The 14,210-nt window shown below is 37.3% G+C and overlaps 1 protein-coding gene across 3 annotated transcripts; it reads right to left on the reverse strand.

Moving 5' to 3' along the window:
- Window positions 1–1,228: 1,228 nt before the first annotated feature.
- klhl14 (kelch-like family member 14) lies at window positions 1,229–13,794 on the reverse strand. 3 transcript variants are annotated; one of them, XM_026258548.1, is made up of 9 exons: window positions 12,901–13,794; window positions 11,347–12,251; window positions 9,480–9,601; window positions 4,553–4,642; window positions 4,372–4,450; window positions 3,994–4,184; window positions 3,271–3,429; window positions 2,948–3,105; window positions 1,229–1,943 (listed from the first exon to the last, which is right to left on the reverse strand). In XM_026258548.1, exons 2-9 carry the CDS (start codon window positions 12,225–12,227, stop codon window positions 1,803–1,805), a joined length of 1,821 nt encoding a protein of 606 aa, XP_026114333.1. In that variant the 5' UTR covers window positions 12,228–12,251; window positions 12,901–13,794; the 3' UTR covers window positions 1,229–1,802. The 3 variants fall into 3 exon arrangements, with proteins under 3 accessions (XP_026114333.1, XP_026114332.1, XP_026114331.1); XM_026258547.1 differs by lacking the exon at window positions 12,901–13,794 and adding an exon at window positions 12,437–12,879; XM_026258546.1 differs by lacking the exon at window positions 12,901–13,794 and adding an exon at window positions 12,441–12,878.
- Between the last annotated feature and the right edge of the window lie 416 nt (window positions 13,795–14,210).

Consider the following 14,210-nt stretch of genomic DNA (forward strand, 5'->3'; position numbering starts at 1 on the left):
TGAAACATTAAACAAGATTAATTAATCTTAAAAAATGTTTTTTGCATTGTTAGTTCATATTACTGTAGTTAGTGTTGACTTTATTAGCATAAATAACATATATATATATATATATATATATATATATATATATATATATATATATAGCACACATTGTTAAAATAAGGTAAAGGTAGAATACATAAATATTAAACCATTGTTTTTTAGCTAACTGATATTGTAATTATAATTACATTACAATGTACAAAAAAGTATTTTTGTTAATTTATTTATTCTTTCACTCATTTAATTTAGTTGATTTGCTGACATTATATTGTGTATTATTTTTTGAATGATTATTATTTTAATCAATTGAATTAGATGTAAAATACAGGCATTTTCAGCAGTGATCTCAGACTTTAGGACTCTTTGTATAATAACAGGATGCTATCACAAAAACTTAAATGGTTACCAAACCTGGTTTCTGGCTACTTAATATATTTAAAAAGAAAGAACTGATTTACAGATGGCAAGTACCTTTAAAAGAAGAAATACCTTCAAATACCAATTTGGTATTTGGCAAATACCTTCAGTCTGCCAAAGTCATGTACATTGTCTTCTGATTACATGATGCACAAAAATATACAGCATGCATGCTTAAGTAACACTCAAGATGTCGTATGTGCACTTAAATGACTTTTATCAGACCTGTTTAATGTAAATGTGTTTCAATATGTAAATGAAACACATTAATACACACTGTAGAGAACAGAGAAATGGGTCAGTTGTTGTAATACTGCATACAACAATTATCGATCCAGAAATTCAGTTTTATTTTCATAGACTAAAATTAAAGTACATAACAGGATTTGAGAATAAATCCTATGAGCACAAAAATGTTCCACTGCAAGCGATTATTTACAACAATGAAAAACATTCCCTTTTCTCATCAAAAGGGCCGACAAACACCAGTGCAACAAATTCGCATCTCAGAGAAACCAGTTAGGGCAAAAGCTCAATTTAAAATGTCTGATTCTTATAATGGGAAATTTTATGAAATAAAGCAGCCTGATCCTAAAAATAGGCACTGTGAGATATGAAGAGATATTAACATAAACCAAAATGTACCCACAGTAAAACACAATAAGCTTTCCACGTCACGCCATGCATATATATCACATGGCTAAATAAATAATATACTGATTGGTCAATCAATAAATCATAACTTGTGTTTTCCTGAAATGTTTTATTTTTATAATTGACTTTTTTTTTTCCCCTCTCATCTGTACAAATAACAATGTGCCACTCATGTATGGTGACAACATCTAACAAGCAGATGTGGTGTGATATATACAGGTATTAAATCGCTGATATCTACTCTACAGTGTACACAGAATCAGAGTTTTGCTTGTAAAAACAACATGGATATTCCTCTGTCAACCCACTTCAACACTGTCTTTGATCGGCGGTTTCCACAAAATACAAAGTACGTATGAAATCGATAAGAAAAAAGATACGTGTTGTGTCAAAGCATTTATGATAAAATATGATTGAATGTGAGCAGCTGAATGTCAACACACGTGAGCATCAAATACATAGAGTTTATGATTATATCAGTTTAAAACTGTTAGGTATGAAAGAAACAAAGTGCTCTTGTCAGACCAGTAAAAAAATAATAATCTGTACACCTCATCACCTCCTGTTCGGCGTTCCACAGGGAGAGTCTCTTCATTTATTTGATTCGTTTGGTACATGACTTTCCATCCCGGCAGGTTTTTCCTCTTTTCAGCCTCTTTTCAGGAGTTATTTTGCATTCTATATAGTTATTTGTTAAATGGTAAACAGGCCGGCAGTATGACTGTGGCACAGGAAGGTCCAGCTAAAGGTTCAGCCACTTCTCCTTCCATCTCTATCCATGTGCCTTTCTCTGGGCTGTAACAAATAGTGGATGACTTATACGCCCCCTGCAAGAGACATTTAACAAGTTATTCACACAATATTTCATTCAGTACTTCAGAATGCTTCTTCATGCATTAAATGTATGTATGTATATCAACCTGGTCAAAATGTCCTATTGGATACTCAATATTTATCAGAGCTCTGATATGTTTTTTTTTTTTTTTGCTACTGGAGTGTTTAAAAACCTGAAAGATTTTAGTTGATGGTGAAGTGTGTCATTTCTGCATTACTATCATTATCAGAATTGCAAATACAGTGGTTGTTTCCGAACAGGTTTCCTGAAGCTTTCTGCCATTGGTCAGTCAAACAGTTAGTCCCAACCCCAACATCCCATCATTGGTCGAGCCCATTTTGCAATTTTGAGTGGTTGAATAGTTTAAACAAACAGAACTATGTTTTGATAACAATTTTTTGGGGGAAATAAACCTGCAAATTAGATACAGTTAAGTCTACATATTAAACAGAGATACTTTAATGACAAAAATGACACACGTCTATATAAATTATATAAATTACTTTTGATTATATGTAAGGGCATTGTGTGTGTATATATATATATATATAAACAAAAATTAAATTAAAAAATTTAAATGTATGCATTTAGCAGACGCTTTTATCCAAAGCGACTTACAGTGCATTAAGGCTATCAATTTTTACCTATCATTTATTATTTATTTCAATTCATTTATTTACCTATTATTTATTTTATATATATATTTATATATATTTACACATTCATATTGTTTTGGCTGGTCATGATAAATACACACAAATTTGAAAATATGTTTTAACGAAAATATTAATAAATGATAAATAAGTAAATAATAATAGACTAAAATAATAATAAAATGGATTAATTTCATTTTAAGTTTTAGTAATGTTAATACATGTTTTTTCCATAAAACAAAAAATGTACATGTAAATTTTTTTATATAAAATAATAAAAAATGGATAAAATGTAATCTATCTATCTTTCTATCTATCTCATTTAAGTGTAATATGTGTTTACCATGCTCCAGCTGTAGCCTCCCACCAAGTAAATACTGTCATCAAGAACAGCACACCCAGGCCCGCTGCGTCCCTCTAAGATGGGCGTTTGCAGGATGCTCCACTGATCTGCTTTAGGGTCGTAGCATTCAACCAGCATCACATCCAGATGAGAGAATCCTACAAACAGAGAAAGAGATCAGGCGTATATGCCAAGCTCTTACTCTGCAGACGTGTAAAAGTGAATCTAATTACTAAAAGAAACTGTATTGATTTCTGTTGCATACACAGTACAGTATGTGCCTCCACCGCTGCTGAGATTTGGGTTACAGCTATAGAAATTACCCTTTAAGTGGTTTCCCCCAATAGCGTAGAGGCGGTCGTTCATGCCTGCGAGAGCGTGTATGGCTCGCTTGGTGTTCATGTCCTGTTTCCGAGCCCACACGTCCATCACAGGGTCGTAGCAGTACAGCCAAGACACGTATTCACCGTTGTGAACGCCACCTGAAGCATCACAAACACAAGGACACAAAATTACAAAAAGAGATTTACAAAAAAAATCACGTCAACACGGAATTAAAACTGACGGTTAATAACCAAAAATTGCTTGTAAATCTTGCATATGTCCTATTATCACCAAATCTTAGATTCAATGTTTTTTAATTAGCAATTATTGATTATAGACCTCATTGATCTGAGTTAATGCACCTCTGTTTTTGAGTGGAAAAAGCATTCATTCAAAAGCTGGGGTGCATTATTTTAGATCAATGAAGTCTGCGATCAAAAATAGATTAAAAAAATAAATAAATCTGTGCTAACTGAAAGAAAACAGGTTGATAAAAAGATTGAATCCAACATTTGCCAATGACATAGCATGGTGTGCCAATCATTTTTGATCAAAATGAAGTGTTTAAAATATCTCTAACAAATAAAAAGGAACTGTGTTGGTAATAGTAAGTGGATATTTTAATTCAAACACTTGTAGACTTCATCGCTGTGTGGCAAGTGTTAGTAACGTCTCAGACACTGATTCATTCACTGTTTGGGTGAGGAGGTGTATCGTCAAACCTGAGATGTATATTTTCCCATTGTGCACGGCGCCTGCGTGCGCAGCCAGCGGCTGTGGAAGAGACGAAACGTAATTCCATTCGTTTGTTTCAAGGTTAAAGGCTTCAACGCTAGACAGATAACCTGTCTCATTCCTTCCCCCAACAACATACAAGTGCTTATCCAGGCAGCACGCGAAGAAACTCGCTCTCCTGAAACAAAGACAAGATGAAAAGATCGTCTCTTAAAAGCAGTCAGCGTAGAGACTGTGTACAGCAAATACCCCCGTCGCAGCCAAGAGCGAACAATTCATCACAAAGGCTTAAGAAATAATCATAGCTATTTTATAAAGAGCTTTTATTATTTGATGAATAATAAGTCTTTTCAGAAGCATCATACCTCTCCTGCATGGGCGGTAGTTGTATCCAGCTATTGAATCTGGGATCATACCGACTTACAAAATTAGTGCTGTGTTTGCCTGTGAGGATGATACAGATATTAGTATGAATTATCAGGAGATCAATACGTGTGACAACTTTAAGTTGCTGTATTCAGCTAGTCACACTCATTCATGTTTTACCATTAGGGTTCCACTGGTCTTCTCCGCCCAATAAAAGCAGGAAGTTCTCCACCTCCACCACACAGTGATGGGCGCTGTTATATGGCATTACTACAACACAGAGACAAAACTGAGGAGTCAGAATAAATACTAAAAGAGAGATACATTAGCCAAGCCAATGCAATTTGACTATTCGAGATAAGCAGCATCCAAAAATCAACATTTACTGTAAAAATGGTGCTCATTTACAGTTTGCCCATCATTTAATACTGTATCAAATATGTAAAGAGTAATAACCAATGCTGCAATCCAAATATCATTTTAATATATTATTATTTTGCCAAATATTATTCTATTTTTGTTTGTGATTTTTACACACGTTTTAGTATTGACTGCATTTGGCAAGTTTAACAATTCAATGCTGTTAACCAAATTATATATATATTTATATTATATTTATTCAGCTTTTAAATGTATAAATCTCAGTCGAAAAATTGACACTTAAGACTGGTTTTTGTGGTCCAGGGTCACAAATATAAACACAAATATATATGTTTTTTACACATTTATGAAATGTATCACATTAATTACATGTATATATTATATTAATGTGATCAATTTACATCTGATGTGTATTTAATATTAATTCTTAGAAATCACGCAAGTTGCAAAAATTGCAATATCATAAAATGAAACAAAAACACTGCATACAATATATAACTCCAGATGTTGACAGTCAATATTTTATGCAAAAAAAAAAAAAATTTAAAAAAAGGGAAGCCTCATTTAACAGCATTGTTCACAATGTTCAGAATAAAATGCCGTCACAACAATCAGTCATAACCAATTTCCTCATATTAACAGTTCCAGTTTGTGGTAGATCTGTGATAAACAAGCTGCTTTCCAGCAGTAGTCTTCCCTTTCCCCAGCTCCCACAAAAGAGACCGTAGTTGAAATAGAGAGAAATAGTCGCGAGGTGACAGTCATAATGAACATGATGATGTTCACTCCATAAATCTTCGTCCGGTGCCTGTGCAGCGTAAATCAGTCGTACGCTAAGAGCCACCTGTCTGCCTCGATCATTCATTTCCACTGTCACATCTCCGCTGCCTGATGGATCACAGTTGCTGTAAAAATAGACAGCCTTGAATCACGCTGTTTTTTTCCGATTGGCCTCTTCTACTGCATTCTCTCTGGAGTCTGATGCACCGAGGCCTTTCCATTGAGAACGGATCCGGACTGAATCGCACATCTCCATCCCACGAGGGGAACCTCCCGACTGACTCCCTGCACACAAACCTGACTGACACAGATCTTACTGTCAGTGAGTCAGGTGTCTGGAGCCATGCAAGGCTTTTGTGGCCTGCTGACATTTACTGCTGCAGACACATGAGCCAACAGGCTTTGTTATTGATCTTACAGCCTGATCTACACAGGTGGAGATGCAGCATATCGCTAAACTGACTGATAAGAAACCTGCACACTGAAGATAGATGAAGATATATGATATTGACTTTTAAAGGCACAAATCTCCTGAAATTCAGTTCACTAGGACTTTTAACACAGAAAAAAATAAATCCAAAACCATAGAATTTTTGTAAACACTTTATGTAATATGTTAACATTAGGTAACTGCATTAATGTGAACTTATACTTCTTTATTAATATTAGTTTATGTTTATTTCAACATTTTCTAATACATGATTAGAATCCAAAGTTGTATCTGTTAGTATTTAATGGACTTGAGCTAACATGAATCAACAATGAAGAGTTTTATTAATTATCAATATGGATAACACCAACTTGCAAATTGTTAGTTAATGCTCTAATTAATGTTAACTAAGGGGACCTTATCATAAAGTTTTTTTGTGACCATTAAGACTATTTTACACTGATTGAAAAAAGAAATAAATAAATAAAAATGAAATAAATTATATATATATATATATATATATATATATATATATATATATATAGGGTAAATTAAGGTAAATTTGAAATGTTGTGTGTGAATTCATAGCAGGGTTATTTTAGTTAACCAAATTAAAACCATTTTGATTTTTTTTTTCCTTTTTTACTAAAAAAAATAAAATAAAATTATATATATATTAGTTTTTCAGCTGAAATAAAATCTTGCGATTTGATGGAAAAGTGCTTCATTGTGATGAAAATAATAAATCTTAATAGACTTTATGCAGTTCAAGAAAAAAATCTTAATTTGTTTTCTTCGTATAAATATGTTTAAAATGAAACATGCATCTAAAAAAGGGAATAAAAAAATAGCCTAAAGGGGCACAATGTAATATATGGAATAATCAACTTATTTAAACTGATTACAAATAATAGTAACTGTTTTTTTTTTTTTTATCTTCTGGTTTTGATCATAGCACACTGTGTGCACTAGGTGGCAGTCTCATCACAGAGCAGAAAGCCATGGAAGCAGAGAGGTGCAGCCAGTCATGAGAACCATCCTAAATAGTGCTGATGAAGGTTTTAATCAGTCGCCGTTCCCCCCCTTTTGGGTTTCGGCTCATTGCAAAGTTATGATTGAATGTTAATAACCTGCACACCCCAAACGACATCAAGGGGCTGCTGGTGTGTTCACAGGATGATTTTGCAGTTTGGTCGCTCCGCCTGGCCATGGGCCATTTAAGACTCAACGTCTGAGGCAGAAATAAAGGACATTACACTATGACCTTATGAGTGTAAGTTATATAGATCCAGATGTAATTCATTAATGAATGTTATGTGCTGCCAGACGCTTATAAGCAGGTTTCGGAGCATAAGGTGTCTTTGTAGGTCTCACACCACAGCAGTGCAGTGATTGGATGACTGAACGCAATTTTAGTCATAAAACAAAATGACTACACGTCCCTTTATGTCCTTGTTTTGCCTCTGTAAGGAACAGACACAATAGAATCATTTTAATTAAATCATGATACATTGTGTCTTGGCTAGTTGCTACACTACTGCTCAAAAATTTGGAATAATTAAGATGTATTTTTATAATGTTTTTCGAAGAAGTCTCTTATGCTCACCAAGGCTATATTTATTTGGTCAGAAATTTAGTAAAAACATTAATATTGTTAAATATGATTACAATTTAAAATTGTATTCTATTTGAATATATGTCAAAAAAAAAATTTGTTTCTTGTGAAGCAAAGCTGAATTTTCAGCATACACTAAAGTCTTCAAGTGTTTCACCACAGTGTTCCGATTTTTTTTATTTATAAATAATTCTAATATGTTGATTTACTGCTCAATTATGAATTATCACTGGTGCTCAAGCATCACAACTGTTTTCAATATTGATAAAATAAAATATTTTAAAGCAGCAAATCAGCTTATTAGAATGATTTTTGAAGAATTAACTCATTTTGAGTTATTGCATGCTATATTGAGCTATATATATACTTAATTTAGGATTATACTCCATTTATACGATTTTTAAATAGTGCTATGATACCGGACTTTCAAAAAGTTTCTCTGCATATCCTTAGAACTAACTCCAAGCATTTTGAGTGAGGAGGCTCTTGCTATACCACAAGAAACCTGGAGCTTGTCATATACACATAACACATTTACAGAAAGTGACTGATTCTGTACTAATTTAAAAAGTTTATTTGTACAATAGCATGCTGTTTAAACCATAAACAGCTAGCTCTGAGGCTAACAGTTAGCTGCAGGAATCCCAAGCCAGTGGCTTTACTTTAGACTCTGATATATTGCTGTACATCAACTGATTATTTGTTTCGAGGAAAACATGCATAGGAAAGAAAAATCACCAAGGAGATCTCTTTATCGCCTCGATTGTATCTCACAGACAGCAGTGAAATTACAAGTAGAGCAAATGAGATCTGTCTCCAGCTTCTCAGATGCTTCACCTGAGAAATCTCCTCTATAGTTTCACAAGAGATCTTAACAATGTCTCCAACTGCGCTCAGTTTTGCTAAGACATCAAAGCCTGCGTTCAGTCTGAGTTGGAGCAAAATTAATATCCGAAAGGAATTGGTCACCTAAAAATGAAAATTCTGTCATTATTTACTGTCCCTCACGTCTTGTATGAATTTCTGGAACACAAAAGAAGATATTTTTATCTTCACGTTGTGAACCAAACGACACTGGACCTTCATTGTATAGACAAAAAAAGCAACCAATATATATTTTTTTACACACAGAAGAAAGACATACTGTACGGTTTTGGACTGACATGATTAAATTATTACACAATTTTCATTTTTGGGTGGAGTATCACTTTAATTTTTGGCACAAATTACATGTGCAAATGGACACTTTTGCATTTGTCTCCTGATCAGAAGACAGAAATCTGAGCATTGGCTCTTTCGTGTCTTTTCTTATGGTTTTAGGAGAAACATACTTATTAGGATCTCCATTCCAAGTCTTCTGAGCAATTAAAGAACAACGTCTGAGGGTTCAAATGACAGATTCCATTCCAAGATTACACTACTATGACATCATTATTTTATTGTTATGATGTCAGTCCTCAAGGTTCCAACACATTTGATCCCCATCATTGTCATTTAAATCCTTCTGAGAATTCTGATTCTAATTTGTCAAGCCAAAACACTCGCCAAGACAAATGCACTTACGAGAACGTTTGCCCTAATAAAGCAATTCAATAAGTATACGTGTCATCTTCTGATGATGAATCTTCCCGAGATCATTAGATTAAAATTAATCTTGCCGGCATGCTTATGCAAAAAGACAGAGGCAAAAACACACACACAAGCGAATCCAGGCGTTACAGCTCCACAATAGTGTGAAGGCAGTCACGCTCTGATTAAAAAGTTACATTAAAAGTGATAGTGATACATCATTACCTCCTGCATCTCAGGAAGCTCTCGCTGGATTCGGCTCTGCGATGGAGCACGACCCAGTCAGGGTTCTTCCTGTGGAAGAGAATAGACCACGCTAGCAAGGCACTCACTTGTAAGGATCTTCCATGTCTTCTTTTCGTCATCGTAGTACTGGACCAGATTACTGGGGAGGCGGTCGGGACCCGGGGGCAGGCCTCCAACCAACAGGAGCATCCGTTTGTTTGAACGTATCCTGTGTCACAGAGGGAAACAGATTCATTAACAATTCTGTCATTAGCCGTTATTAGTGCAGAGCAATTCCATATTGAATGAGATGCCACGACAAGGTAAACGCTTGTACAAACACAAGGAGGGAGACAGCAAACCGAGCAGAGAACATGGGAGAATATTAATGCTGAACAGCTCTATCATCACTCTCAAATGAACGGAAAAAAGAGAAATGACTTCATTTTTAAGTTATAGAATTAATTAGCCTACACTAATGCAGGATGTATTTTATTTAGGTCTAGTTACTAGTGATAACTCTTTGCTGGGAGTCTCATTTTAAATTAACAAATGCACAAATACATAATGTATCTTTTGCATCCGGCCACATTTCATGTTTATTAATAGCTATTTGCTTTAAATATTATCTGTAAAGACCACAAACTGTTATACCTGGAATATTGATAAAAACCAACCATGTTAAGGTCTTGACAGCCTCATTTCTTCCTAAATGTGCTCTTATCCTATCGGCCAAAGTTGTGCATGTGACTGCTGTCAACAACGAAATGCTTTTGAACATCTTGGCTGAATATGCATCCGTCCATTCAGACAATCGATAATTGAAATAAACAAATCAACTAATATCAAATCAATAGTATGGTCAGGTTAGAGACCTTGGGGTTAGCCTGTGCAACTGATATCTTTGAATGAATAAGTGCGTTAAAATCTGGGTGTTCAATATTTATAAACCCTTCAGCTCTGTAAGACTGAGGATGGGAAATAAATGGACAACTCCAGGCTTGTACAATCAAACTACACAGTCTTCAACACTAGTATCATAAATAAGGACGCACCAATAGAGTCATTCGCTGATTCCATCTCATTCAAGTTTGTGGATGATGCTCTGCAAATGATATTAACACCGGCAAAACAGAACAGGTGAAGAGAGATGATGAACAATGATGTGACAAGTGATTGCCAAATAATAATTTATCAGTCTGATTCTATTAGCAAATGCATATGCAAACATATCAAGCCTTTTTGATGTTCATAACATCTTAATTCCTGAGTCCAAAATTCCAAAAAGAGACTATTAAAATAAGAGCATCTCATTGCAAACGATCTCTCTCTCATATTCTCCAACAACTGATTCCAGTTTATTCCACGGTCACCTATTCCTGCTAATTATCCCATCTGCAGACTGCAATAATGCCTGCAGTATGCAAGCTTGCAACAGTGCTGAAATTAATCAACCTTGAAACAGCACTATGAGGAACAGAATGAGGATCTCAAAGATAAGGCAAAGTGTGGAAACTGTGTGAACAAATATGGATCAGATACCACAACAAAAGATTGCTAATCTAATCTGTTTCACTTAACAAGTTAACTACACAGCACGAAAGAATGTATGAGATCTTTACCAGCAAGACTGATCTGTTTACTGACACCTGTCAAGCCTGTCATGATCATGTGCAGAGTATTGTGCAGTGCTTTATATTTGCACACTCATCATGTCTCACATAAACCACGTAAAGGATGAAAACAAACTCAACTTTTGTTCTGTTTGAAATTTCCTCAAATTGGTTCTACCCCCCCCCCCAAAAAAAACGGTTAAAATACAAGTACTTAATATTTGATATTTGTCTTTCATGTGTATCTAACATTTCCATGCACACAACCCCTTGGTTAAATTTATGTATAAAAGAATGGATTACACACTAAGCTCTACCGAAAACATATAGAAATATGTTAAGATGATGAAGAAGATCCTACCTGCTGGCTGTGGTTTGTCTGCTGTGCTGTCTGAAGGGCATCAGGTGGTAGTTCATGGCATCCAGGAGCAATTTCTGGCACACCGGGTCGCTCCTCATAAAGTCTACCGACTGCACCCTCTCCACCAGCTCCGGGGCAGGGATGAGGGCGAAACGCAGGCGCTTCATCAGGTCGGGAGCGTAGTGCATCCTGGTCTCCCTGTCGTGCTCCAACCACAGCACGGACATCTGAAAGAGCGCCAGCTCCGACTCCACGGGCGGAGGGAGGGCGTCCAGCATGGCGCACATCTCCTCAAAGTTCAAGAGGAGAACGTCCTCCACCAGGTACTTGTTGGCGAGCTTCTTGGTCTCATCCAGCCCGTGCAGAGCTGCGATCTTGCAGATCTGCTTGTAGTTTTGGACCGAGATCTGGTCGTTGAGGAACTGCACGCTGAGTTTGGTGATCTGGGGGATGTTGAGGATCTTGCTGACGGAGAGCACCTCCTCCACCGTGTCCAGGGAGAGGGTAACGTTGGCCGTGTAGAGGTACTCCAGCACCAGTCGTAGACCGATGGAGGAGCAGCCCTGCAGCACCAGGTTGTTGATGTTCGAGCGCGGGCTGGGCAGGAGCTTGTCGTCGGGCGAGGAGGACGGGGTGCCGCTGCTGCCTTGGTCCTTCGCTTCCAGCCCGTCTTCTCTGCTCAGCATGTGCGTGGAGAACAGGGACCTGAAGTACTGCGAGCAGGACGCCAGCACGGCTTTGTGGCAGTGGAACTGCTGTCCCTGCGCCGTGAGAGTCACATCGCAGAAGAGCTGCTTCCTCCACAGCAGGTTGAGACCGTGCAGCAGAGAGTCGCTGTGAGTCGGGTCAAACGTGGAGGTTCGGTCACCCGATCTGGACATGACTTCGGGGCTGCTGCACACCTCCTGCGAGTAAACAATGCCATTGGTGCACTACACTGCATGGAAATGCATCATCCGGTTTTATAAAAGCATATGCATTCTGAAGGTATCTCATGCATGCATGTGTGCAAGTTGTATTTGTGCATGCATATATACGGTGTATATATCGTGCGTGCATGCCAATGAATTAAGTGTGCAGATGCATTTACCAACCACACGCATCCTTGCATACCCATCGATATATCTCATGCATGCGTTCGTGAGCACGTCAAATCCAATGGTCGCTGCGGGCTGAAACAAACTACGCTGGGTTGCTGGAAAGCAAAGCCCACGATCTAGCCTACAAACTGGCCACTATCTGTTAGCCGGCCACGCAAACACCCCCCGCCCCCCCACAAGACATAAATGCATGCACACATTCCCCCCGATATGCGATACAAAAGCAATTAGTTTGTCTCCCGCAACATCAGCATCATCACCACCATAGATGTGCGGTTGCGCATCGCTTTGGTCGGCAACAACACAATGCAATCGCTCCGTTCAACAACACGCGCGGTGTTTCTCGCCCAATCTGAGGCAGAACAGCAGAAGAAACGGCAACTTTCAGCCCGTGGCACATTTACGCACAGTGCGCACCCGTGCCGAATACTAGTAGTAGGTATCCAAAACTTACCTGACTTAAAGAAAAGTAAAGCTGCGGCTCCTTCAGTGCACTTTCTTTGTTCAGTCCTGTTGGAAAAGTCTATGATCGATGGATCAGAATCCTAACCATTGATCCCCGTTCATTCAAGCTCATTGATCATTTATGTTTCCTCTGAATTAACAAGAAGTAGTAGTGTGTGTGAGTGTGAGAGGAGCTGTGTGCTTTCTGCAAGAGAAGAAGAAGAAGAAGAAATATACGTGTGACAAATTATGCTACCAAGAAACAACACATCATTATCCTTGGGCCTGGGGCTCAGTGAGTCGTAACGAGAGTAATAGGAAATCCACGGTCGGGGAGAGAAACGGACGCGCATGGCCGGTGGAGAGAGACCGCGCAGGGGTATGGATGCTGGAGAGACTCACAATATTATGGCTCAAGGCTATTGTAAAAACTGTCGAGCGTAAATGACTGCGATTTCAAACATCTATGGCAAAAGAGGAGAGGAGAAAAGGCGAGTCTTTCCTCTTTTCTCTCTGCGTTATGGAGAGAACCGTCAAGTTTTAGTGCGCATTGCTAATTAGTCAATTTCTCTGTTCCTTCACAGCCCGACGCCTCTGCTGCTGAGCTGAAACTGCTAATTTCTGGGACCAGCCTTTTTTTTGGGCTCTGAACGGGGGATGGATGAATGGCTTGTCTCGCACAAATGACAAAAAGCCCCCCTCTGCCTTAATCTCCATCGCCAAAATAACCCCATCCTTTTCTCCTTTTGCTTAGTCCTTCAAAAGAATGAACAAGGGACTTTGGGCAAACTTGTCTTGTGGTCTTGAGTGAGCATCATGGACATGACATCAAATGCAAACGAATGTATGTCTTAAAATGTGGATGATGGTATTGCTGAATTATTTTATATGTTGTTTAATAAGCCAAATAAACTTCTTCAGCTCTTCGTTGATTTAAACAGCTTTTTAAACAATAGTACTTGACAAGTACAGTATAAATGTATGTAATAAGTCTAAGTTTTCTAATGCATTTCTTACACTGGTAAGGAAAAAATCTCAAATGAATACCCTGACATGCAGCTTTCAATGCATATTCGTAGGAAACTACTGAAAATGCTTCCATTGTAGCTGAAACACTTGGTCACTGAGCATTAAAATGCATGTTTTTACACTAAAACAATTACTTTTGAATACATTATTTTATTCAGCTTACACCATCTTCTAATGTTCATCCGAGTGTCTTGGTCAAACAACTGGCTATCGTAGGAGGTAAAACCAAATCTTCATATTGTAATATAAAATAGTTGTATTAGATCTGGAAAACAGCTTCAAGCTTACAAA

Source organism: Carassius auratus, unplaced genomic scaffold (assembly GCF_003368295.1).
Source record: "Carassius auratus strain Wakin unplaced genomic scaffold, ASM336829v1 scaf_tig00214714_1_2670353, whole genome shotgun sequence".
Taxonomy (NCBI): Eukaryota; Metazoa; Chordata; class Actinopteri; order Cypriniformes; family Cyprinidae; genus Carassius; species Carassius auratus.